The sequence below is a fragment of the Lissotriton vulgaris genome, chromosome 5, assembly GCF_964263255.1.
Source record: "Lissotriton vulgaris chromosome 5, aLisVul1.2, whole genome shotgun sequence".
Classification (NCBI taxonomy): Eukaryota; Metazoa; Chordata; class Amphibia; order Caudata; family Salamandridae; genus Lissotriton; species Lissotriton vulgaris.
In genome coordinates this window covers 86,950,606-86,977,120 of record NC_141693.1, presented here as the reverse complement: position 1 = coordinate 86,977,120, position 26,515 = coordinate 86,950,606, and the positions used below count along the sequence as shown (strand labels likewise).

General features: G+C 42.5%; 1 protein-coding gene across 1 annotated transcript in view; it reads right to left on the bottom strand.

Annotated features, from left to right (window-relative positions):
* LOC147710266 (steroidogenic factor 1-like) overlaps positions 1 to 26,238 on the bottom strand; it is a 438,859-nt gene extending 412,621 nt beyond the window's left edge. The window contains exons 1-2 of the mRNA XM_086919966.1: positions 25,925 to 26,238; positions 21,834 to 21,952 (exon numbers count right to left, since the gene is read on the bottom strand). Coding sequence (XP_086776092.1) covers positions 21,834 to 21,952; positions 25,925 to 25,994 — 189 coding nt within the window. The 5' untranslated portion in view covers positions 25,995 to 26,238. The remainder of the gene's footprint in view (positions 1 to 21,833; positions 21,953 to 25,924) is intronic.
* Positions 26,239 to 26,515: the final 277 nt, after the last annotated feature.

The following is a 26,515-nucleotide window of genomic DNA, read 5'->3' as shown; positions in this document are numbered from 1 at the left end:
TGCATAGTGTTCCTGCTTTAGATCTCAGCCAGTGAGGAAGGTGTTGAATGCATGGTAGCAGGCCCAGTCTGTATCTTAAGAAGGACAGTTTTTTTTTGTTTTTGCGTAGCCTAGACCGAGATAAGGCTGGGAGACTTGTGTCTGGTATGTATTCAATACCATCCATGCGTGAGATCTTTTTGATAGGGTGGCTTTATCCTGGACCCATGACTGTAGCTTGATCGATTTCTTTACCAGCTTGTTGAGTGATTTAGGATCTGCAGAGGACGCCCAGAGCTCTGCCAGCCCAGTGTTCTCTAAGCTTTTTGCCAGGCATTTTGCTGCTGGTGAGTTTTGGGTCTGCTCTAGCTCTTTCCATAAGTATTCATTCAAGGTTCCTTCAGTCGTTTCTCTCACTTTATCCCATGTGCAGATATATGCCCCCTGTCGTGCCAAAAGCTGTGACCGAATTCCAAATTCCAGTCTTATCTGTGCTGGGGAGGATCGCTTTGGGAGGCCAAAGACTATTCTATATGCCAACACGATTGTGCTGTCAAGTAATACGGCATCTCTGCCTCGGTGGGCCTCGCTCCCATAAGTTAGTGTTGGTAATAGTTTGGCATGTATGACATGTAGTAAAGGAGCTAAAGAAGGGCCGGAGAGGTTGTTGTTTAGTGTTTTTAAGGCAATTGCCAGAGCAAAGCCTTTGCCTCTGATGCTAGCCCTTTGTGCGCTGAATTGGCCGACACTGTCTATATTCACACCTAAATATTTATACGACGAGGTGACTTTGATGCGGGTCTTATCCCAGAACCACGAGAAAGCTTTCTTCTTTTTATTCTTGCTGATTGTCATTGTTTGCGTTTTCTCGAGGTTCGCTGTTAAGTCATTTGACTTGGAATATCTCTGGGTCGTATTTAAGAGGTTTTGAAGCCCAACTCTTGTATGGCTTATTAGCACCAGGTCGTCTGCATATAAGAGGCATGGTAGCTTGAGGCCTCCTAATTTTGGCGAGTGTAAATTACAGTTATTTAGTAGGGGCACCAAGTCCCCCAGGTACAGGTTGAACAGTGTGGGGGCCAACACGCAACCCTGCTTGAGGCCGTTGTTGGTTTGTATCTGCCTTGACAGCATTGAGCCGTCCCCCACCTTGATCTGAATCCAGGTATCTGTGTGTAGGTTCATTAACAGCTCCAACAGAACTTTTGGGATGCCCCAGCCATTTAGTTTTGTCCATAGTAGATTGTGGTTGATGTTGTCGAATGCCGCTTTGTAATCAATATAGCAGAGGTGCAGGGGCAGTTTTTTCATCTCTGCCTTATCTATAAGCATACCCATAGACAATATGTTTGTTGTTGTTCCCACTGCTTTGGCGAAGCCTGTTTGATTAACAGGTATAAGAGATTTCCTCGTGGCCCATGCCTGTAGTTCTTCCAGTATGAGCCCTGCAAAATACTTCGCATTGTTATCAATTAAAGCAACTAGCAGGTAATTTTGAGGGAGGCCCCTGTCCCCTGCTTTAGTCATTGCCTCTGAGTTAATCGTAACTGCTTTTGTGCCAAGGTTTGAGATGGTTAAGCGCAGGTTCATTTGGTAACATTTATGGTTCCCCCTGACAAGGACTGTGGCTGTTGCCTGAATGGGGTTTCCAACCCCATCGACTAATAACCTAATTTCTTACACTTGATGAATGTTATTCTTGATAAATCTGCATTTCAGAAAAGAACTGTACTGAGACTGGTTGAAAGTCCAAAGCCTGTGTGTGCAAGAGTTGATGTGAAAACTTCAACAGCATTCACTTGTTTATGGTAAATTTGAGTTCATGTGATATCATTGCAGGGTTTCAGCTCAGCCTTCATCCCCCCATTCACTAACCTACTAGGCCACGGAGTAAGTCGCGTAAGATTGGTCGCTCTTGATTCTCTCTCTTTATTGACAACCCCCATAAGGAAACAGGTAGGATTCTGTTACTTTCTACATCTTTATGCTAGTGTTACCCACACAAATCTGAATCAGCAATGATGTGTACCTCCCTGACAACAGGATTTTCTCCCTGGTGCTCCTAACCCAAGCCCTCCCCTTTGATCTTGCTGTGTTTGCCATCTGAGTCTATTTTGTGGGTAACACGCTGAGGTTGGGGCAGTGCCAGAATGCATTCTGCTCCCATGTGAGAATCCACAGCCACTATTTTGTAGGACTTGTGCCCAATTTACATCCTGTATACCACATAACAGACAGTCACAGACTGCATAACAATAACAAGGCCCAACAGGCTCCCACATTGGAATGCCAACAAATGAGGTCAAGCACAGAATGGGCATAGAGTCTCACTTCTGCCAGAGTCTACGGCGACAGAGAACCGCCCTCTCTTTAGCACCATTCACAAGCACATGGCGTCCAACTCACAATGCTTCATCTGTGAGCAGTTATGTGTTAATTTGACCTATGTGCAACTTACTTCTGAAATTTGACACACTCAGAGAAAAATACTCTGAAACAAATAAGCTTAAGTAAAAAAACACATTTGTTACTGGCAGTCACTGGTAAAAAATATGTTCTGGTTCATCCATCAGTTCATCCTTCTGAGGTTGACTAAAAGGTACAAGCCAGCTGCAACCATAAAATACCTTATGTCAGGGCTGGCGCCATATTAAGACTATAGCAGCAGTTATTTGCCTTACAGCACAATTATAACTTACCAAAAGAGGGCGACAGATAAGTATAAATGGCATCATAATAGCCATTTTTGCTAGGGAAAGGTCGTGACTGAATAGTGAAACAAATGTTTGCATTAGGCTTTGAAATTCACGGTGTACATGCTTGGTAATCACAATAACTGAAGTTGCTTGCTCGTGCCATTAAGTGCAATGTAAAGTCTGTAAAATGATCACAGAAGCACTTAAGCATAATTCAAGTTGGAGGGTTGGCTAATGTACACGTTATAAAAATGCACCCGCTACATGGTTTAGTTTATTAATTTAATTCACTTAAAGACGTGCGTCAATTGAATTTCATTGAATTTAATGTTATTAATTTAATACATTCTTGAAAGATTCATTGCACAAGCCACCACGGTGCTCGGTAACTCCATGCAGGCATGTGTCCTAGTTTTCAAGGCTAGATTCACGAAGGTTAACTCCTCTGACACTTAGTACATGTTCTTCTCAGATAGCAGATAACAACGGGCTTCCTCTGATACATGAACATCCGGAACTCCATCACTCTCGAAGTGGATAAGTCTCACCAAGGCGAGTGGACCTGGTTGGGCAGTCGAGGCTCTATTGTTCCTATTGGAGGAGGACCAAAACTGTTTGCATCCTGCAGGTCTCTGTCTATAGCGGCATAGTGATAGAAAAGTTATGACCAGGAAGAGCCCCTGAGCAATAATCAGTGTCTGAGATTAATTCAAGCATTCATCCATCGCATTGTTGTTTTGTATAGGTAGTGCTTAATTTGTGCTGGTGCTTTCCGGTGCGGATTTAATTGCCAGCACCGGGGCTTATGACTGTCTGCCACATGGTAGTGGTGTCTGCCAATTTCGGTATTAGCACAACAACTTCTGTTTATTATTTCAATTTACATTTCCATTTATTGGTATTTGCCTCCAAAGCCATTCTTATAGCTTTGGGGGCCCATAATAGTATGAATTGTCACAGTTTTATGAGTGTGATGATTAGTAGTGTGTTGGTGCTGTCATTCGCAGTACTGCCATGGGCAACCCTTGGTGCAAGCTCTAGTGCCCTCCTGTTTAGGGCCCCGGCATTAGGTTTTTTACAAATTAAGCACTGTAGCATAAGTACAGCAAAGAGGCCCTGGGTACTGCTCCAACTGGCTATATCCACATCTTCTGAGGGTACTCAACGGTCACAAATCTACAATCTCTAAAACATGAAGGCAGTACCCACTGAGTATGAAGACCCAAACTCTAGAAGAAGATGAATCGGGTCCTGAGGAATAAAACCAGTCATTGCAACAGAAAATTCCTCAAAAAAGATTTGTTCTGATTAATATTCTATTCAGACCTTTCAAAACTGGAATGTGCCTAAAGTATAATAGTAAAAGGCGTTCCCAGCAACCCAGTTAGACTCTAACTACTCTATCCAGATTAGATTAATTATACTGTCCTTATTTATTTAATTACAGTGAGCTAGCACAGAGTTTCTTAACATATGGTCAGTGGACCCCTGAGGGTCCACAACGCCTACTTGGAGGCAGCCGCGGTCTGCAGTAGCAGTTCCTGTAGGGCGGTGACGTGGGGAGGGGGAGGGGCAGGGTGGGGGGTAGTAATGTATCGGTTACAGAGGTTAACAGATAAGTAAACATATAAATAAATAAAACAAATTTTTTTGCGCACACTGCATCGCATTTGGTGATGCAGTGCGCGCAACGAAATTCGTTTTATTTATTTATATATTTACTTACCTGTTAAACTCCTAATACATACATTACTACCCCCCACCCTGCCCCTCCCCCTCCCCACGTCACTGCCCTGCAGGAACTCCTACTGCCGACCGCGGCTGCTTGGAGGTCCACGACTGCTTACAAAGTTATATAATTTATTAGTACTTAATAAAGTTATGTGTACATAAAAGAGCAAAATGTAAAATTTAAAATATTAAAACACTCTGTAAATGTGAAATATTGCGAAATTAGAGGTTAAACATTAAGTTGGTATCCTTAGCATGATCTGTGGGAGCAGTGCAAATACAGCAAAAAGATTCTAGTAAGGATAACTGATTGTCTCAATTGAAGCACTGGTAAACACGGACAAAAAGATAGCACGCACTAAGTGCAAAAAAGAAAACGTGATATGTTAGAGTCTAGCATAACGCTGTGTCTTCTAGAAATCAAACCACAGTTTGAAAATCTCCAACCATCCTATTAAAATGTAAATTTGGATTTTTCTTTTTTTTTGTAAATTAAGTAAAATAATTCAGCGTCTTTGAACCTGTTCGAACTATGCTTATTTTTGCATTTATGTGTATTGTTTTGAGACTCAAATCATAGAAATTGCTTAGGCTGGGGTCCCCAGGTCCCAGTAAGGATTCAATGGGGATTGCCAGAAGTGAAAAGGTGAGGAACCGTTGCTCTAGTGCTAGAAGGGACAGCAAGCGAGAGTGAAACACTTTGCTGAAATTTCAAAATATATGTTTTGCAAAATCTCAAAGTTGCTGTGAAAAGAAATGCCAAATATAGTTATGGTTCGAAACAATGATTGAAAACCTCTAAAATTTACCAATTAGGATTATTTACAGCATCAATAACAAAATTCACCCTTAGTCCAACTACAATTGAAAGTACAATATATTCCAGGTGGTTATGTGAAGATGATGTTAATACATGTCTCATTTTCAATGTTTTTTTCAAATTTTACACCAAACGAGGAAGTTTTGATCTGTGTGACTCTGTTTACATCCAATTTGGGATTGAATACGATGATTTACATTCGCTATATTTATGGAGTCACGGATATATCCAAAATGGGATCAGTAAAATCATGGGACAGAAAAAGTGCAACAGAGTAAAATGGCAAACAAATTGAATATTGTTGTTGTAACAGAAATGTTGATTATCATAAAGTGAGAAACAACACAGATGGTAGTAGTTTGATCCACAGGCAGCCAATGCCATTATAATCTGTGGCATTCAATAGCAATCTTTGCCTCAATGCACACAATGAAATTAAAATTCAGTTTTGTGTATATTGAAATTACCTTCATATTTGTTTGTCAAAAAATTATTGTTACAAAAAGGGGGAACAGGGGTTGGACAATTTTTAACGGGGTCCAGAGTACATGTCCTATGACACAGCAAACAACAACAGTAGTACAAAGTTCCCCAAAAGAATTTAATCAAGTTAACTCATTAAGACCTCTCTCCTAAAATGTGTGATAGAGCAGGGAAAGTGGGAATCCCTTATCGGAATCAAGGATGCCTCACACAAGTCAAAGGTTGGGTAACCACTGTCACCCCACCCGATGATTGTCCAGTGTCATCATTGGCTATCCTGCTCCTTCGACAGGCTGGCGATGCAATGCCTGTCGGGCTGCACGAAAGTGCTGCACTTTAGCGGAGATCTTTTATTCCTTCATAGCCAATGAGTGCATGTGTGTGAGGGACCTAGGAAGTGCAATAAGTGAGCGTGAGTGAAGGTAAGTTAAAAAAGGTCAGTAGAGTCCAATAGGGAAACCTTTAATAGCATGGCTCACTGCCTTATTAAAAAAGGTGAGGGGTATTAAGGCGTGACGGTAAGGGTAATCAGGCCTTATTCAACCCTCAGTCCGGGTTTGGTCAACATGTTTCTTGCCTCTAAGGCAATTCGTCAGGACCAATTGCTCATAAGATTGCTCATGAATTCCTCCTACAAGAATCAGGAATCAAGTATACGACCTGTAATGTGTCGCAGAGTCAACCCTTCATTGAGGCCCTCCCTGGGACCGCAGTCCCTGGTCCCTGGTCGGATTGTGATCCGGCTGACCTGGTGGGGCCAGAGCTACGTGGTAAAGTACCTGACTAGCAGCTGGCAAGGCTTCTATCACCTACCCCGTCCACCTAGGTACTGCCGCAGATCGCCGGTAATCCTGCGGCAGTACCTAGCCAATGATGACACTGGACAATCATCGGGTGGGGTGACAGTGGTTACCCAACCTTTGACTTGTGTGAGGCATCCTTGATTCCGATAAGGGATTCCCACTTTCCCTGCTCTATCACACATTTTAAGAGAGAGGTCTTAATGAGTTAACTTGATTAAATTCTTTTGGGGAACTTTGTACTACTGTTGTTGTTTGCTGTGTCAAAAAATTATTAACTGTAAGATGAGTATTAAAATACATTTTTGAAAAATTGAACCCTCGTGTGTCCCAATACTAAAAGTGGGGAAATACTTTCAAAGTGAATGCTGTAAAAGTGATGTTTACTTTAATATTAATGTAAAGATAATGTAAAGAGTGACTTGTCAGAAACAGAACTTATGGACATTGGTGTTGTTGTCTCTACCATGAAAAGCTACATAGTGCTAATTTTTTTGGCTTCTTTGAGCACACTACATAAACTATTGAAAGAAATATCAGTCAAGGAAAGATCCTGTAAACTCTTGTGGAGTTATTGGGGAAGTCTAAAGGGCTTATTTTTTCCCTTTCAAACTCTCATGGAGAAAGCTGGAAAGTGGCAACAGAGATGCCAATAGACAAGTGAACCATCAAATTTGTTATGCAGACTGAGTGCTCTCTACTGATTAGGTGTCAATTTGCTTAGAATATTTCCAAAAACTGTCATTCAAAAAAGACCTTACAGATGTTTTGGGCACTGGTCCATCTTTTCCATGAACATGTCATTGACCAAAATCTGAATCTGAGGCTGCAATCTGATTGGTTGCCAAAAGCCAAACATGTTCTACTTCGAACTGGGATCCACCGCTCTCTCTAAGAATGTTTGCTTGCTGGGACTTCAGGAGCAGTGGAAAGGTGAAAATTCCCCATTCTGGACGGGACTAGGGCATATCCCACAGAATTATAAAACTATGTTTTTCAGAAATAATGTAATTCATACAGTTTTCTGAATAAACATTTGTTAACAGCACACTATGGTTTTCTACAAAGATATCCTAGGAACCTACATTGTAAAAAATAGTTTTAAGAAATACAAAATTTTCGAAAATAAATAAATTGAAGGAATCTTGGGGCATATTACCAAGGGCCTTATCGCCGCTTTAGCGGGAATTTTCCCCGCTAAAGCGGCGATAATTTTTATCGCCCTATTACCTAGCTGTCACTAACACCAGTTAGCGACAGCTAGTAGGAGATAGCGATCATCTTGGGGCCCACTTTGCATGTCAGCGATATTTATCGCTAATGACATGCAAAGTGGGCTTGCCAAGATGTTAGCGACTGGAAACAGTCGCTAACATCGCTATCTCCTATTACCTACCTTTGGAAATATTCACGCTAAGCGCGAATATCTCCAAAAGCTAACGCCTGCCCAGACCAGTTCTTAGCCATGTTATCCGATGGTAGGTGGATAACATGGCTAAGAGTATTAGCTCGGTAATGCATGAATATCGCTGACTTTTCAGCGATATTCATGCATTTCGGCCGATTTTTATCGCTTTTGAGATAAACCTTGATAATAGCAAGGTTTATCTGCGATAAAAATCGGCGGAGCTCGGCGATAATAATATTGCCGCTAAGCCAACATAGCGATAATTATCGCTAGTTGTTGGTAATATGCCCCCTTATGCTTATGATTTAAAATGTAAAGTATACTGAAATTTACCAGTGATGATTAGCTCTGCAATCATAACTCCTTCCATAGCACTGGTAATGATCTCATTTATGATATTAGATTACAAATGAAAGCATGGATGACCTCATTGATGACATCACAAAAATATCTAGTGACTTTACAGGTGAATCGTACATGGCAAAGACCACACAGGAGATTGGCAGTCATGTGCGCTATATGTAATACGGTGAGTGCATAGCCTGGGCTAGGGCATATCAAGGCCAGGTGTGGGAAAGGAACATAAAAACAACCAATTGGAGTGCCTACAACAAGGGGTGATGATTATTCCTACAAGTATAAATAGCCAATTCATTGCAAAGACACTGGTCAAATGTCCCTTCTTCTAGGTCAGAAAAGCCCCTTGCTCTCTGCTGATCTGTACACAGCTGGGGCACACTTTTGAACTTTGCAAAAACAAAAGGCATGAAAGATTTGGAATGACTCTAGATAGCCTGAGGATCTTTTCACCAATTGGTCCTGGGTAGGTAACTCTCCAAGCGAAAACAATCTGGGGGTGAACTTTAAGGACATGTGAAAGGCCGGCAGGTGAATAGTAAGCGCAGTGAGGGCACATAACAATAGACAAAAAGAAATATGTAATAAAACCTAGGCACCCTTCTGCAAATAAGCTCAAAAGGCAATTCTGTGAGCACAGGCTCGGATCTTGCGTGAAGTCTATACGTTATATTACATATTACAGCCACCATCGATGTAATAAGAAATTCACTTCCCAGAAACACCAAGTGCATTTTAACATATTTTCATCTGATTTTATTTTAGTTCATTTCATGTATTATTTATAACATTCCCTCAAAGGGGCATAGTTCCTTTGATCATGTTTATCATTTCAATATTCAGATGCATGCGTGCAGATACTTCACATGTTTGTTTGTGGTTAAATGCAGATTTTACCATCAAGCACAAAGGAGTACAGATTACAGGAGGCCGTGATTTGTGGTCAGCAGGGCAGATCTGCACGGGCCATTCATTAGGACTTGTGGTCGCAGCATCATCCCCATCCCTGGGCACTGATCATCAGGACCAGAGTGTGACTAATTCCAAAGCACCACAAACTTTGAGAAGTTATAACTTCTAATAAAATATACAGGGAAAAAATCTGCTGAAAGTGGATTTAACTGGAAACAATCACTACTTTTAATAGAAGATTCTTCAACAAACAAGTTTAGCAGAAACTATCTTCCAAGAGCATTGCACTGTTAAGGATTATCTTGTCAGAGACATTTACATTTAGTAGCTCCAAAATGACCTATGTCAAGTCTGATTTCTTCTAAGTTCACCAACACCTATGGGTACCCGACCAGAATTAGCATGGACAGTGTCGACGTTTTAAGGGTGCGATGCAAGTTCATATTTTCATGATTCTCTTCCATCAGGTTTCCCAGAGTCTACCTGTAAATTTATATATAGGGCTCCCGGTTTTATGGTATTTACTTTTTTTATTTTATTTAGCCATCTTATTGGCATTTATGCATATTTATTTTGTGTTTTGAAAGTAAAAAGAGTCATGGATTTGTATAGTTATGTGTTTATTTAACTGATAAAAGTGCACTCATACTTTGATGCCTATTGCATTTTAGCAAACCAGGCAGTCAAAAAGAACAAAACACAACACCCACAACTAAATATTGTTTCATAAACAAATATATGTCAAGTAATGGCTGAATTTAGGGATCCCATTTTTCACCTCCACGTGCCGTCTGTGTGCTCAGCTGTTGACCTGGAATTCATGAAGGACCTCATGGAGAATCTCTCACCAGGAGCAGAATTTGTTGTATTTTTCTGCATTTAAAAATAAATACAGACACGTAAAGCGTGGTTTTCGGTCTGTATTTATCTGTGAAAATCAGTAAAAATCGGAAAACAGGGAGCCTTAATTATAAAACTTAGATCAAGCATGTATTTGTTTATTTATTTATTTATTTGTATAGCGCCGAAATCGACCCCCAAAGGGGTATCTCTGCACTGCGGACACGGCTGCAGGGCTAATTGAAGAGCAGGATCAAAATAGGATGGTCTTAAAGCGCTTCCTGAATTGATGATGATCCTAACAAAGACTCAGGTTGATGGGGAGCTGATTCCAGTAAAGAGGGGCCAGGTGGGAAAATGCTTTACCCCCCAACCTGGCTCTTCTAACTCGTGGACCAAGAGAAGGGATTTGGTTCCCGAGCGGAGGGATCTGGACAGCACATAGAGAGTGAATTTCTCTGCAAGGTAAGAAGGGCCAATATTATGTAGTGCCTTATGCACAGTGCAGCAGATTTTGAACTTAACCCGCTTTCGAACTGGGAGCCATTGCAGCTGACTGGGAGGGAGGCGGCTTTAGTAGGGGCATTCAAGACCAGGCGAGACGCTGTGTTCTGGACCACCTGCAATCTGCATTACGAGGACTCATTGGCTGAGATCAATAAGGCATTGCAGTAATCCAGGCGGCTCAGTATAAGTGTCTCCATGCATCTGACATCTCATTACAGGTCAACTCTAGTGCACATGACAGGCTCTACCAGGTTCAAGGTCACACCAAGCTTGGTACTTCCACCAACCACAGGATCCACTTCACCGATGTATAGAAGTATTCTTTTTGTGAACCCACAGATTGCTCTTTCTACACCTAAAGCTGCATATTTGTAAGTACCATTAAAGGGTCATTAAATCCATAAACATATCTTTAGCTAACATGTCAGGTCAATTTCCAACTAGATACGGGGGTACGGGTGTTAGATACAAAATAGAATTTCAGCATATCCACATAACATAAATTTAAATATAATTCGTGTAAATGAAACCGAATTATACTGTCAGTAATTTTCATAAAAATCTGAACCTAACCGACCAACAAACCGATTTAGAACCTCTATCACAAGTCAAAGTTGACGGGGCTACACAAAATGGAAAGAATTAAGTGCCACTGACATTAAGGGTACACAAAATTGACGTAATCTGATTTGCGTAAATACATTTTTATGCAAAAATTATGTAGAATAATACAAAATTATGTGAAATACAAAACTGGTATTCTGCGCTGTATTTTAATGCGAAATGCACCTTCCAATCCATTCTGAATGCAAAGAGGAATTTCTCGCAAAACAAATTACTCAAAAAGCTCCTGTGATGTGAACAACAGGTTGGGGCATCATTTGGGGGATTTTGCATAACAAACATAAAGCCAGCGACGGCTCGTGGAGGGAGTTACGGTGGGGCAGGAGGGTGGGGAGGGGGAGGGGCAGGGTGGAGGTTGCTAAAAACCGGCATATGGATAATTGCAGGTAAGTAAACAATTTAATTAATAAAACGAATTTCGTAGCTCGCACTGCATTGCATTTTGCGATGCAAGGCGCACTACGAAATTCGTTTTATTAATTAAATTGTTTACTTACCTGCAATTATCCATATGCCGGTTTTTAGCAACCTCCACCCTGCCCCTCCCCCTCCCCACCCTCCTGCCCCACCGTAACTCCCTCCACGAGCCGTCGCTGCATAAAGCGAAATTCCCAAAATATGTGAGAGTATGTGGACGTCACAGAAATTTCGCCCTGGCCTAATTCAAATGGGAAACTGTGACACCTAATATGTAGGCATGAAAAGACGATTCGAATAGCCTTTTTTCATATTTTAATTGACATGCTTAGCTTTTCACGCACCATATTGGATTCAAAGGCCATCATTTTGGGCAATTATGTCACACTTGGAAAGTATTTTTTGATAAATGCCAAGTATGGCATCATTTTTGTCATTTGCAGATTTTCAGCCAATGGAATGCTAAAAAAAAAGAAATGTTGTTAAATCTCATTTAAAATATAGATATGGGGTAACCTACAAGGCCACCTCAAGGTTCTGATTAGATTTCACAGCCACTCATCCTTTGGTCCTATGGTTTTCAAATCTCTTAAAAACCTATTGATGCGAACACAGCACACACAGCTGCACTGTAGATCACCTGTGCAGAAAACACAGTATATCTCATTGTGTGATCTGTACCAACCATTAAAAAACCGCATAAGCCACATGCTGATAAACAGTCCACCCTGGAAGCCCCTAGTTACATTTTTTTCTTAATTTAGATCAAAATTAGAGCATAAAAACAAAACAAAACAAAAAAAAGAAAGACTGAAGCCACTGAAACGTATTAACCATCCTGGTGAAAAAACGCTTTTACCCACAAATGTATGAGTGTGAGTGTGTGTTAACTGCATTTTGTATGGTTACGCTCTTGGAAAGCCTCCTTCCCATTCCTAATATTCTTGATGTTTTCTTGAGTGCAATTATAGTCCTACAATTCCGAAATCCCTATTCGGTGAATGAGGATGTGGAATTTCAAAGCCTATATTGTCATTTTACCAACCTCAGCCATGCTTAAGTTCAGAAATGGTTTTATAATGGAACCCAAAAAACTTTAAGCATGTCCTCCCCAGCATGATCTGCACCGCTAGGTCCACTCACATTGGGACGCTCCCGCACCCCTGACCCCCACCCCATTTCGCCCTGAATCAGAGAATGGAACTGTTTCAGCCTTTAAGGAAATTGAAAACACAACCGTGTTCTTTGTTTATTTTTTTCTCTAGGTTTTTGCAAAGCGCTTTGTTTGGCACAACAATCACAACACATAAAAGCAAGCTACTCTCGCAATGAATGAAATGCGACTCTCCACCCACAGCTCACTACAGATGCCAGGCTGGAGGGATTGCTCAATAGAATGAAAAAAACACAATATTGTGTGTATATGTAAATGTTTCCTGAGAAGGGCTCACTATTGGGGTTCGAAGATTGCCGCACACGCCCAGAATGTGTAGATGATTGTCATGGTGATTGACAAACATATCAAAGCTGCCTTGAACGTGACGCTGCCATTGGCTGCTGGCTAGACCTGCCCTGTATGCCAGCAATCACAACCGTAAAAGCAGAGATTCCTGGAGGAAATGTACACAGTATGAACATGTTCCTGTGCCAATGTGTAGAGGATGTGTCACCGGTTACCATTGGATGGTCTTGTGCCATTGAGGACTACTGGGAACATTATGCTACTTTACTTTATAAGTGGTTGTAAATGACACCAGAATCCAGGTTGGCAATGCCTACATTTTAACATGCATTAACAAGTAATAGAAAAACTATAGAAATGGGCACAGTGCAATATTGGGCATTAATATAATCTTTCGGTTCTGGTGACATTTCTAAACCACTTTGGACTTGTGGTTACATATAAAACACCAGTCAGGAGGGAGTGAGAGACTGACAGGCAGGCAGAAGGAGATAGAGAAAGACAGAAAGAGAGAGAGAATGCAGAAGAATCTATAGAGGGATGAGGTTATATTACCCTAACATGGGGCAGACTCTGTAACCTCTCTAAAAGTGATCATTAGTTTTCTTATTGCAGGTGCAGTATGTCTTCAGAACATACATGTAATAAGAAGTGCACATCACTAATCTCCTGTAATAACGTATTACAGGTGACTAATGACATCACAATGCTCCTCCTTGAGGGGGAATGCCACCAGCTCAGACTCAGTGTCTACTCTCCCTCAAGGACTGTGGTGAAGGCGGAAGTCCATGCCACCTGGGCACCGACTCTATGTGGAGTTGGCAGAGTGGTAAACTGGGCTGGGGCCCAACTACATATATCTTCATGTGCTTCCTTGGCAACAGGGACCGGGGGTGAGGGTGCAAAAGAGGAAAGGAGGTGGCAAGGACACATCTGCTTCTGGCATGCAGAGACAGCTATCAGGTGGCCGCACGCCATCTTCCCTCAGAGTCATTGAGGCAATGTGTGGTCCTGCTTGCACCTCCCTCGTGATGACATTGGCCCTTTGCGTAGATGAAGCTGGGGGAGTCGGGAGAAGACGCGTGTGTGAGGCAAACATGGTGGAAAGAATAGGAGGCTGGAGAGAGAGGGACGCTGGTGAGGATATTTTCAGAGTAAGTGGCACCAAAAGAAATATGGAAAAGAGAAAAGGGGATAGTTATTTTTCATAGAAATTAAAATAACATAAAAAAAGAAACTGCAAGTCACCTTAGACGTGCCTTACCATATGAAGGCCTTTGACCTTTGGCCTCGTCGCTATACATTGTGAGGAGCGTCTAAGGGACTTGCGAGCATATTATCAAGGGCCACCTTGCCTTTTTTTGGCTTTTAAAGCCAAAAAAGCAGAGATAATATTATCTCCCTATCAACAACGTGGCGCTAACATGCATTAGTGCATGCTATCTGCCGTTTTTGTAACGCCACACATCTTAGCGATCTACAGCGCTAATGAGATGCAAAGAAGGCGTTCCTGGCCATTACTCCATGTAAATAATCGCTAACAAGGCTTCGTGATATTTACATGCATGGAGCAGATCCACGAAGCGATGAAAAAAGCTGCGCTAACCGCGGTTTTCGCCTGAATCGAACGCCTGGTAAAATCCTGCCTAAGCTATCTGTAATATGGTGGGTGGATTTACAGGTTAAGTCCACACTCCCAAACCATCAAGCATTCCCTTAGCGATGTGAAATCATTGCTTGATTTCACGCGCTATTGCCGATTATCGCCGTCTATCGCTGGCTGGTTTTCACATCGCCATTTAACAAAGCGTTGCTAATACGCCGCTACCACGGTGATGTGAATCAGCGATAGACAGCGATAATGGTAAACACGATAAGCGCGATTTGAGATGTTTATCGCATTACCTTGATAATATGCCACTCTGAGTATCCTTCGACTTGCAGGATCCCACTCATGCAATTCGTTATCAAGTGCTTCGAAATGCATCAGATTCGATGTTGGTGCTATAACTAATTATCAATAGAGAGAACCTTTTTGTGAGCAAAATGTGTGAAAAAAGACTTGCTTGGCCCAGGAAGAGGTAAGGACCAACCAAAAATATGTCATCCTGTTAAAGGAATCTGTTCAAGCTGCTTTTTGCACATTTTTGCTGTTTATGTTTAAAGAATAGAATGAATTATCTTCTAACTAACATCCAACTGCATGTTTTATGACAAGTTTACGGTCTCAAAGGAGTATATGGTTGTAATCTATTACAAACAGAAGCAGAGATAGTGTGCGTGGGAGCTAAGGTTATGTGGCCTCATTTCTGACTTTGAAATCTGGGCTCTCATCACGGCTCTCTCGCTTTTGATCAAACATTTTGTGATTCTGGGCACAAGACAGAATCACTCCGTGCCTGGAACTGCAAATATATATAATGTAACGTAAAAATAAAATTGTGTTACTCTAACCATGTAAATTATGTATAGAGAACTATTATTGCCTTGTTCCATTGTTCATCGCTCGCTGCTACGCCTGGTCTATGTAACCATTCCCCCGCTTGTGACGAAATGAACTGCCTTGTTACTATGTAGAGTGTTTCTGCTAAAAATGTTTTGCTTACTGATGTATAAATACATGTTTTCATTGGCATCAGGGTATATTGCTTCTAATCTTAGCTCACCCACTTGCCTGCATTGTGTGATTTTAGGAAATTCAATGTTTATCTCGTGCCCCCTACATGCCAAAATGAGAAGGGGCTGCTTCCAAATAGGGAATGTCTACTATCAAGGAGACACACAAAAACTAGGGTAGGTTGACAAAAACACACTACAAACAAACAAAAGTACCAAAGAACCATACTTCCTCCATTGTGTGACAGAGAATTATAACAATGACAAAAGTAACCATTAAATGGGAGAATTCTTTCCTATTGCTTTTTCAAAGAATGGAATCTGGTCTAGGGGCCCGATGGACTAAAGCGTTTTGCGGTCGCAGTCCTGCGATTTGCAAAAGCATAGTCTTTGCAACCTCAAAATGATACTTTAGTACTTGCTAACATCATTTTGACTTTAGTTAGGAAAAGGCTTTCTGGGTCTCATAATATGTTTTGGGTCTCATTCCAAATTGCAATTAGGAAGAGGTGTCCCACCCTAATTATGATTTGGTATAAGACATATCAATAGTATGTGACCGCAATTGTGGACGCAAACAAATGAAATGTGACCACCTCCTAAAAGGAGGTGGTAATGGACGTGCCAAGGGGAAGCAGTACAGTTGGACATCCCCTTTGGGAATCATCAGGTTCTGCGATGGGTTTTGGATAGGCAGGAAGAATGGCAATCAGGCTAGTTAACGGTGGAGTATGTGAAAGGATGAGTAGTTACGGTGCTACCAGGTCAGGGTAAACCCCGGATAACCCCTGTATATATGTGAGTACAAACCCACACAGCAAATTAAGACCAAGTCCTGGGCACACGTTCAAAGATAGTGTTTTTTAGAGTGTCAATGCACAAATGTAGTACTTGAATGATGAAATATTACAATGGTTGACACCAGTAGTTTCATGTAATAGGTAATATTTATACAAGTCTTGGAGTGTGTCAAATGATTACACCAGCCGACACGTGTTTCGTCACCTGGGTGGTAACCCGTGACTCTTCATGGCTGACTGTAGTGCTATAAATGCGTAATTGCTAAAGCTGTGATAATTCCAACCCGGTCGAAACGGGTTTTGATTAAACCTCAGGGTATTGTAGTAGCAATCGATGAGGAGGGTAGCTATAACCTAATCCCATCAGTAATGGTTATAAATATAGGAAAACAAACGCGCGGGTGCGTCCGTGTTCGTAGGATCCTGAAAAAAACAGGATACTGGCAGAATCCGTCTCGCTTCCAGAATTTGGGAATCATGTTGGGTGGCCTCGGGGGGAGGGAAGGCAGGGTGTTGTGTGGAGGAGACAGTGGTCCAAGTATCTGCTACTCGTAGAGTCTTTCCAAAAGGAAAACTTTCATTTTTTCAAATCAGCTCCAGTTCTTTTAAGGAAAATGGGCTGCTTTTTTTAAAAACAATTCTGTTTGGGCCTCCATACACAAAGAGGAGAGGATGTAGCTTAACGGCTAGGATGGCCGATCTCAAATCTGGGGAACTGGGTTCGAGTCTCTGCATTAACATTCAACATCCTGTGATTCTGGGCAAATCACTTAATCTCCCCGTGCCTAACAAAAATGAATGTGTCCTTGTGTGATGGAAATGGTGCTAATGAAAGAGCTCGGATACCTGATACCTTTGGGTCAAGTTTGCGCTATATAAAACTACGAAAAAAAGATGGTGCTTTGCTGTTTCTTTAAGGCCACCAGCCCCTCTCTTTTTAGCCAGCGACAGGCGGTCACAAATACTGGCCTACCTAGTTAATATTCATTAGGCAGGTCGTCCTGGAACCCCATGCCATTAGAGAATTTGTATTGTGATTTATTTGTACATAAGTTGCATCACGAAATCAGAGACAGGTCTCAAAACGTCTCATACATCGGATGCTACTGATTATTGTGTAGTTTGTAAGTCAGGAAAACTGGGCTTGCATCGAAGCCTTGAGAAGACCTGTTATTTTTGTTTTTGTTTTGTTTTTTGCATTTTTTACTCTTTTTCTGCAATACTGGTGAACATCTTTACAAGCCCCTATCGCCACCACAACGTCACTTTTATCAACGTTTCTGTGGTGATCGGGGCTTTGTCTTATTCACAAGGCGGCGTTAAACCACTTAACGTGGCTTGCCCGCCACCTTTTGAATAAGGTACCCTTTCACTCTATACTTAGCGTGTAAGGGGTGGGCATTGGGTGTTGTGGTAGGCATTCCACCATAACACCTACTTATTCAGACGCTGCCCCATATTTACAAGGATAGTGTAAATGTGGGGAGCGCCAAAATTTAAACCGTGGAAAACTTGGTCTTACCCTGGCACAATGAGGAAAATGTTTTCATTTCTCCTTGTTTTTACTTTTTCCATGCGTGCTGCATTGTGCAGCACGCATCGAAACAGCGAAATGTCATTAAATGTTTATGTGCAGGAAAGTGTCCATTCCTGCACATAAAGAATCATTTTTAAAAAATTACATTTTGCAACTTCTATATGTGCTGCATTAAGCAGCACACATAGAAGTTTAAAATCGCCATTTCAGATTGTTTATGTGCAGGAAGGGACATTAACCTGCAAATAAACAATCACTCCCCTCAACACAGGGACCCTTGCACCATACACAGGCACCCTTGCACTATGGTGCAAGGGTCCGTGCATTGGTGCTAGGCAGCTAAGTTAGCACCATCGCAGGGGGAAATGGAAGGGTGCACTGTTTTCTTGTAAATACGGTGCAGCCCTGCATTTCAGAAGGTGCAGAGCGCAGCGTTAAGCCAAGGAAGCTAACGCCGTACTCTGCCACTTCCTTGTAAATATGCCCCTGGGTGTGCTAGTGACAATTCATTTACCAGGATGCATTGCACAAGAGCATTCCATCAATTGTAGATTCATCTCTGCTCAATAATGGCAGGGCATCTGAATAGCAGCGACATGTCTGCATTGTTTCACCAAGCATTATAAATAAGCTGTGAAGTAACCAAATGGAGTCATAAAGTCCTTTAGAAAACGACTTAACAAATTAATTAATGAATAAATGAGTGGGCAGGCGCTGTTGTGTACCGGTAGGGGCACTTGTTTAATTGTAAAGAAAGAGAAGCAACAGTTGTCAGTAGTGATGCAACAAAATTAATGGGAGGGTACTAGCACTTCGTGGAGTGATGTAATAATTGCAAAGGAGGGTACCAGCATTTTGCGGCAGTGATGTAATGATTGCAATGGAGAGTGCCAACACTTGTCAGCTCTGATGTAACAATACTAATGGAAGGGTACCAGCACTTCTCAGCAATGATGTCATAATTGTAATGGAGAGTACCAGCACTTGTCAGCTGTGATGGTACAATATTAATGGGAGGCTACCAACACGTCATGGCAGTGATGTCATAATTGTAATGGGGAGTACCAACACTTGTCAGCAGTGATGTAACAATATTAATGGTAGGGTACCAGCACTTCTCAGCAGTGATGTCATAATTGTAATGGAGAGTACCAGCACTTTTCAGCCATGATGCAACAATATTATTGGGAGGGCACCAGCATTTTGCAGCAGTGATGTAATGATTGCAATGAAAATTACCAGCACTTGTCAGCAGTGATGTAACACTATTAATGGTGGGGGACGAGCACTTTGTGACAGTGATATAATGATTGTAATGGAGAGTACCAGCACTTCTCAGCAGCGATGTAACAATATTAATGGTAGGGTACCAGCACTTCTAAGCTGTGATGTCATGATTGCAATGAAGACTACCAGCACTTCTCAGCAGTGATGCAACTATATTAGTGTGAGGGTACCGGCACTTTGTGACAGTGATAGCATGATTATAATGGAGAGTACTAGCACTTGTCAGTCGTGATGTAACAATATTAATGTGAGGCTACCAACACTTCATGGCAGTGATATCATAATAGTAATGGAGAGTACCAGCACTTGTCAACAGCGATGTAACAATATTAATGGTAGGGTACCAGCACTTCTCAGCTGTGATGTCATGATTGCAATGAAGAGTACCAGCACTCATCAGCCGTGATGTAACAATATTAATGGGAGTCTACCAACACTTGTCAGCAGTAGCAGCACTTGTCAGCAGTGATGCAACTATATTAATGGGAGGGTACTAGCACTTTGTGATAGTGATATAATGATTGTAATGGAGAGGAGCAGCACTTGTCAGCCGTGATGTAACAATATTAATGGGAGGCTACCAACACTTCATGGCAGTGATGTCATAATTGTAATTGAGAGTACCAGCCCTTGTCAGCAGTGATGTAACAATATTAATGGTAGGGTCGCAGCACTTTTCAGCAGTGATGTCATCATAATTGCAATGGAGAGTACCAGCACTTCTCAGCAGCGATGTAACAATACAATATTGATGGTAGGGTACCAGCACTTCTCAGCAGTGATGTCATAATTGCAATGGAGAGTACCAGCACTTCTCAGCAGCGATGTAACAATATTAATGGGAGGCTACCAAGACTTCATGGCAGTGATGTCATACTTGCAATGGAGAGTACCAGCACTTGTCAACAGCGATGTAACAATATTAATGGTAGGGTGCCAGCACTTCTCAGCAGTGAGGTCATAATTGCAATGGAGAGTACCAGCACTTCTCAGCAGCGATGTAACAATATTAATGGTAGGGTACCAGCACTTCTCTGCAGCGATGTAACAATATTAATGGGAGGCTACCAACACTTCATGGCAGTGATGTCATAATTGTAATTGAGAGTACCAGCACTTGTCAACAGCGATGTAACAATATTAATGGTAGGGTACCAGCACTTCTCAGCAGTGATGTCATACTTGCAATGGAGAGTACCAGCACTTCTCAGCAGCGATGTAACAATATTAATGGTAGGGTACCAGCACTTCTCAGCAGCGATGTAACAATATTAATGGGAGGCTACCAACACTTCATGGCAGTGATGTCATAATTATAATGGAGAGTATCAGCACTTGTCAGCAGTGATATATTAATGGTAGGGTACCAGCACTTCTCAGCAGCGATGTAACAATATTAATGGTAGGGTACCAGCACTTCTCAGCAGTGATGTCATAATTGCAATGGAGAGTACCAGCACTTCTCAGCAGCAATGTAACAATATCAATGGGAGGCTACCAACACTTCATGGCAGTGATGTCATAATTGCGATGGAGAGTACCAGCACTTGTCAGTAGTGATATATTAATGGGAGGGTACCAGCACTTCTAAGCAGTGATGTAAATATTTTATGGGAGACTACTTTAGTTTGATGTAATCATTCAAAGGGATAGTGCTTGAACTTCTCAATACAGGTGCAATAATTTCCATGCCGAGCACTGTAACTTCTCAGCAACGATGCAATAACTTTAAAACAGAGTAATGTCATTTACCAGCATTTGTGTCATACTTTTAACAGGAGAATTTTGCCCAACTCAGTAGTGAAATAATTACTATTTTAAGGAGGAGGAGTGTGCAGTATTCACACTATGTTTTCACATAATTATGCAAAATGTTGGCAGAATTATCGAGAATTTTGCATAATTACACAAAATGAAAATCTGTCGTTTTGCACTATATTTTAGTGTGGAATGCCTCCTCATTTCAATTTTTGACACGCGGTGGCATTTTGAGCAAAAACAAGCGCAAAAAAAACAAAAGCATTGAAAATAAAAGCCACTGCTATTCTGTTGTTCCTGTGCGTACATGGTACATTTGTTACAGCAAGGGCACATGTAACGGAGAATATTTACGCAGGCTGGCATGATGGCATAATTCTAGGAATTGTGCCTAGCAAGCGTACTGTGCATTTCCCGAAATTATGCAAATTACACTGTCGAAATTCAGGTTTCACCCAGGCCTGATTTTAAGGGAGAACAGTACAATTCTCAGAAAGATATAATATATTTCATGAAAGGGTACTTTTGCCCCTCCACCTTTAATGGGAAATGTCTGGCACTTCTGCAAAGTGATGTAATAATTGTAATGGGAGAGGACGAGTACTTTGCAGCAGAAATGTAATAATGTCAATAGAGACCAATGGCACTCTCAGCACCGGTGCCCTACTTTGAATGGGGGACGATCTGCACTTGTATATGTCCACGTCAAGCACTGCTGAGGCAGACAGACCTCATAAGGGGGCACCCCTGGTGCCTTGCTCGCGCGTAGACGGGCGCATCTGGCTGGCAGGCCCCTTACCTTGCAGCTTTCACAGGTCAGGAGGCCATAGTGGTACCCGGACACCTTGTCTCCACACACCGGGCACAACTCATCCAGGTCTTCATCGTACGTGTATTCCATCAGCTTGAAATGGCTGCCTGGGGGTGGGGGGAGAGAAGAGGGCAGAAAGCATCAGCACCGTGGCAGGTAGGAGCGGACGCGTGGCACGCCGGGGGGTGGAGTGCGGGAGTTCTCGAGAACAGCGGTGAGAGGCTCACGGACCCGCGTGCAGGCGCACTGGAGAGCCGGCTGCAGGCAGGCGCATTCGCACATAGACAGATGTGGGTTCAGTGAAATATGCCATCCCCTGGGAAAACTGCCAGCCCCAAAAGCCATCAAGCAAAAAAAAGGAGTTCAAAAAAAATAATAAGAGTAAACGCAAACCGTGACAAGGGGGAGAAAAAAACTGGAGACACAAATGTGTATTCGGTGTGGCACTGGTGGCGGAGGAACAAAAAAATAAAACGACTTTGGCAACTCATTCTTCGAACACCCAGCAGGTCCGACAATACACCCCACCTGGCCCTGGTGGACTGCACGGACACACGTGCACCGAGGCACATCTGCACCGCAAGTGGCCAACAATCACACAACATAGGTGCAAGCAGCCGAGGAGCCCGAGTCCCAAAGTCCCCAAGTGTTCCTAATGCGGGAGTTTCATATTTCATTTCGTATTGTATTTTCACTTGTAGATATTGGCCGCCCAGGTGCAAAAATGTCCACCCGCCTCCCCCCCCCCTCCCACCCCCCCCCCCCAGCCCAGCCCCCACCCCTCCTCCCCGATGCATATACTGCTAGTGCAGATTGTGTCAATATTTTAAGATCTCAATACTCCGTTGTTTTAATTTATAAAATTTCTGAAAATATGTTATTTAAAATGATTTGAGTCGCAGAATAGTAGTATTTATATAGTAAAGAACGAATCGCCTAATTGCGTCACATTGGGGTCAGCCATTCATGCAGATACATAGAATATGTGCGGTCTGGCTGTGCGTCTATGTGTATGTGTATGTGTATATATATATATATATATATATATATATATATATATATATATATATATATATATATATATATTTAAATACATATATGTGTATACACGCTTGTGGATAGATAGATAGATAGATAGATAGATAGATAGATAGATAGATAGATAGATAGATAGATAGATAGATAGATAGATAGATAGATAGATAGATAGATAGATAGATAGATAGATAGATAGATAGATAGATAGATAGATAGTTGGTTGTTAATTTCTGGTTCCTAAAAATAATTAAAAACAAAAAAACTTCTTGTAAAGCGGATCCAAGAATTTGCGGTTCGGAAAATGAAAGACAGCACCATTTCCAATTCCTGCATGTTGTTATGTCTGTTATTTGAGGTCAGAGATGGAATTCGAGAATTGGGCAGATACGATCTTACGATAAAACTATTCCACGTTGAGTCTTCTCCCCGCACTCCCTAAGCTCACTGGCAGGGGCACAGGGTATGTGTATAGCCCTGCACCTGTTACATCCAAGTCACCGGGGCACACGCTTGGCATGGGCGACCGCATGTTTCTGGGATTGCTGCGCGCATTTCATGCCGGGATTCGTATTGATATCCTTGCAATGAAAAATAAATGTCGTGGGAAATTAGGAAAGGAGGGAGCGGAGAAGGCAGCGCCGTGTCTGATTCGACTGCTCCACCATCCGCACACAACCCGAACGCCCAAAAAACGGGAGCTGGGGTCCCTTTGGAGAGGGTGTTCTCGGTGAATCGTTGCATTTTCTGTATCCAGATAGGATTTAGAAAACACCCCTGTGGCCCTGGCTGCGCGGGCATCTGAAGGGGAATCTCGTCTACTAGAAATATTATGATAAACCGGGGCCAAGGACTGCCAAACACAACAGGGGGCGCAGGTCAGGGTGTGCCCCAGCATGGCCTGCAGCCTGAAAGCGCCTCGATCGAATATTCATCATATGCTGAAACCGCGCGCCTCCACGGGAGGCCAAGAAGCGACTTCAAGGCGCGCGCAGGCAGGTGTATATCACAGGAAAGGGAAATCCACTAATAGGAAGATGCGCAAATACGTCCCAGGGTCACCGGTGTGTGTGCGGCAGCAGCGCAGACACAGCTGTATAGTGCTGACACATCACAAGTTTCCTAGGGAGCCGAACACTGAAGCACCTAGAACACCCAGCGCCAGCATGTCCGGGTACACGGCTGCCAGTGCGTGCCCTGTGTTAAGGTGCCAGGAGGCCCCCACGGGCCCGCCTCTGTCCTCTGGATCCCCTCCCTCTCGTGCTTGATATTGTCAGTGTGTGTGTGTGGGGGGGGGGGCGCAGAGAGCACAGTGGCTGCGGCCAGAGGCCCACTCACCGCATCCTTAGCGTCCATGCAAGCACCTTGAGGGGTTGAATGGAAAAAGCGCTGCGCGCGCGCAAGGGGAGGTGTGCACAGAAAGCTCAAAGGTCTGCGCGGGGCAGAGGCCCTGAGTGCGGTGTCACAGGGCTGCCGAGGGTCCGCGTGAGTCACACCCTGGGAGATGCCCGGATGGACCCTCTCAATCTCATCACAACCCCTAAGGCAATAGATAAGACCCTATCTGCCTGCACGCTACAGGCTCTGCGCACACATGCACCTGCACCTGTACACGAAAACAAATTGATAGCACTAATAGGCATATGTATATATATATATATACATATATATACATATATATATATATATATATATATATATATATATATATATATATATATATATATATATATATATATATATATATATATAAAAATATAAATATATATAGAGAGAGAAAGTGAGAGATAGAAAGCTGCATTATAGGAATACATATAAAGAGAAAAATAAGAGTGATTGATTGACATCCTTGATATATACATGCACATATCATCTAGATTATGCATATATACACAGGTATGTTGATAGCTATAATATATACAAACATACGCATACTTAGTGAAAAGGTGACAGACGGAGAGCGTGATTGATAGCTAGAGCACACACACACACACACACACACACACACACACACACACACATATATATCTGTGCCTGTTTCGTGTCTGCGCGCTGTTGGCACTCAGGATTGTGGATTCCTATATATATATATATATATATATATATATATATATATATATATATATATATATATATATATATATATATATATATATATATATATATATATATATATATATATATATATATATATATATATGTATATATATATATATAGTTGAGAGAGTGCGTTTCTGTGGAATTGTCAGATAAGCCAAAATCACATTGTAATGAAAACACGTTCTCTATAAACTACGGATATCAACGATAATTATAGTCGCACTGACAGGCATTTTATTAATAATCAATATATATAAAGACATTATTGATAGAGACATATATGCATAAATATGTTTAATTAAATATGCATTTATGTATATAAACACGCATAAGTAGTAAATACATATGTATTTGTGCATGTATTTAAATAATTCAATACCATGTACATATATATATATATCCACATCTCTCTCTCTCTCTCTCTCTCTCTCTCTCTCTCTCTCTCTCTCTCTCTCTCTCTCTCTCTCTCTATATATATATATATATATATATATATATATATATATATATATATATATATATGTATTTAATAGAAACATACACTACAATACAAAGTGGCTGATACAAAAAAATATATGAGCGTTAAACTACCGTGGTTGATAACGGTTCAGTGATTATCACTAAGCTTGCGAGTGCGCGCGTGAGGTGCGGCTACTCATTCGTACCCTGGTGCGGCGTGATGAGCTGGTGTGACACGCACCCCGTCATGCGTGAGCACTCCCGCTCTCTGCGGTGCCTAAGGTGTGCTGACAGCTGCTGCTGCGCGTGTACCGCGGGGTGCTGTGAGCCCCCCATCAGTGCGAGGGGTCGTGTGTGCATGCCCCCCGGTGCTGTCGGCAGCATGCAGGCGTGCGGTACCTGTGGCTGCGTGCAGTGTGCTGCGCTGCGCACCCACGCCGCGCCGGGCGCAGAGGGGGGACATGCCAAGGCTGTCATCCGCTTACCACTCGAGTTGTCCAGGGTCTGCTCCTGGCCACCAGCGCTGCAATAGTCCACTTCCCCCTTGGAGAGCATTTGAAGAGATGTGCTGGTGGCTTCCCTTGATGCCAATCTCCAGTTTTTTTCTGCTATTCCTAGTAAAAAAAAATAAAAAAAAGAATGGCCAGAGATAATGGTGAGCGGCTCCTCCTCGCCACTGGTGGCTACTATCAGGGTACCATGTGCAACCTCCCTGCAGGCTTCCTATTTACACCCAGCCCTAGCGCCACTGGTGGAGCCGGCTGCGAAGGACAGCCCAGCGCACCAATCAGCGGCCGCCGTCAGACAGCAGAGGCGCAGCTGCCTTCCTCCAGTCTCGGGGCTCGTTTATGGCTCGGTCGAGGGATGGGCAGTGGGCGGGGCTCTGATTGGCTGCCCGGGGCCTATTCTCGAGGAAATGGAGGCAGATCTTGTCCTGGGATTGGAGCGTGGATGGGGGAGGCTTGCTGCAGCTGGATGGATTATTAATGGAGAGATAGATCAGAGAAGACCACAGAGGGCAGGGCAGGTCGGGACACTGCCGGATGCTTTGAAGGGCAGTTCTAGGTCCCCCCGCG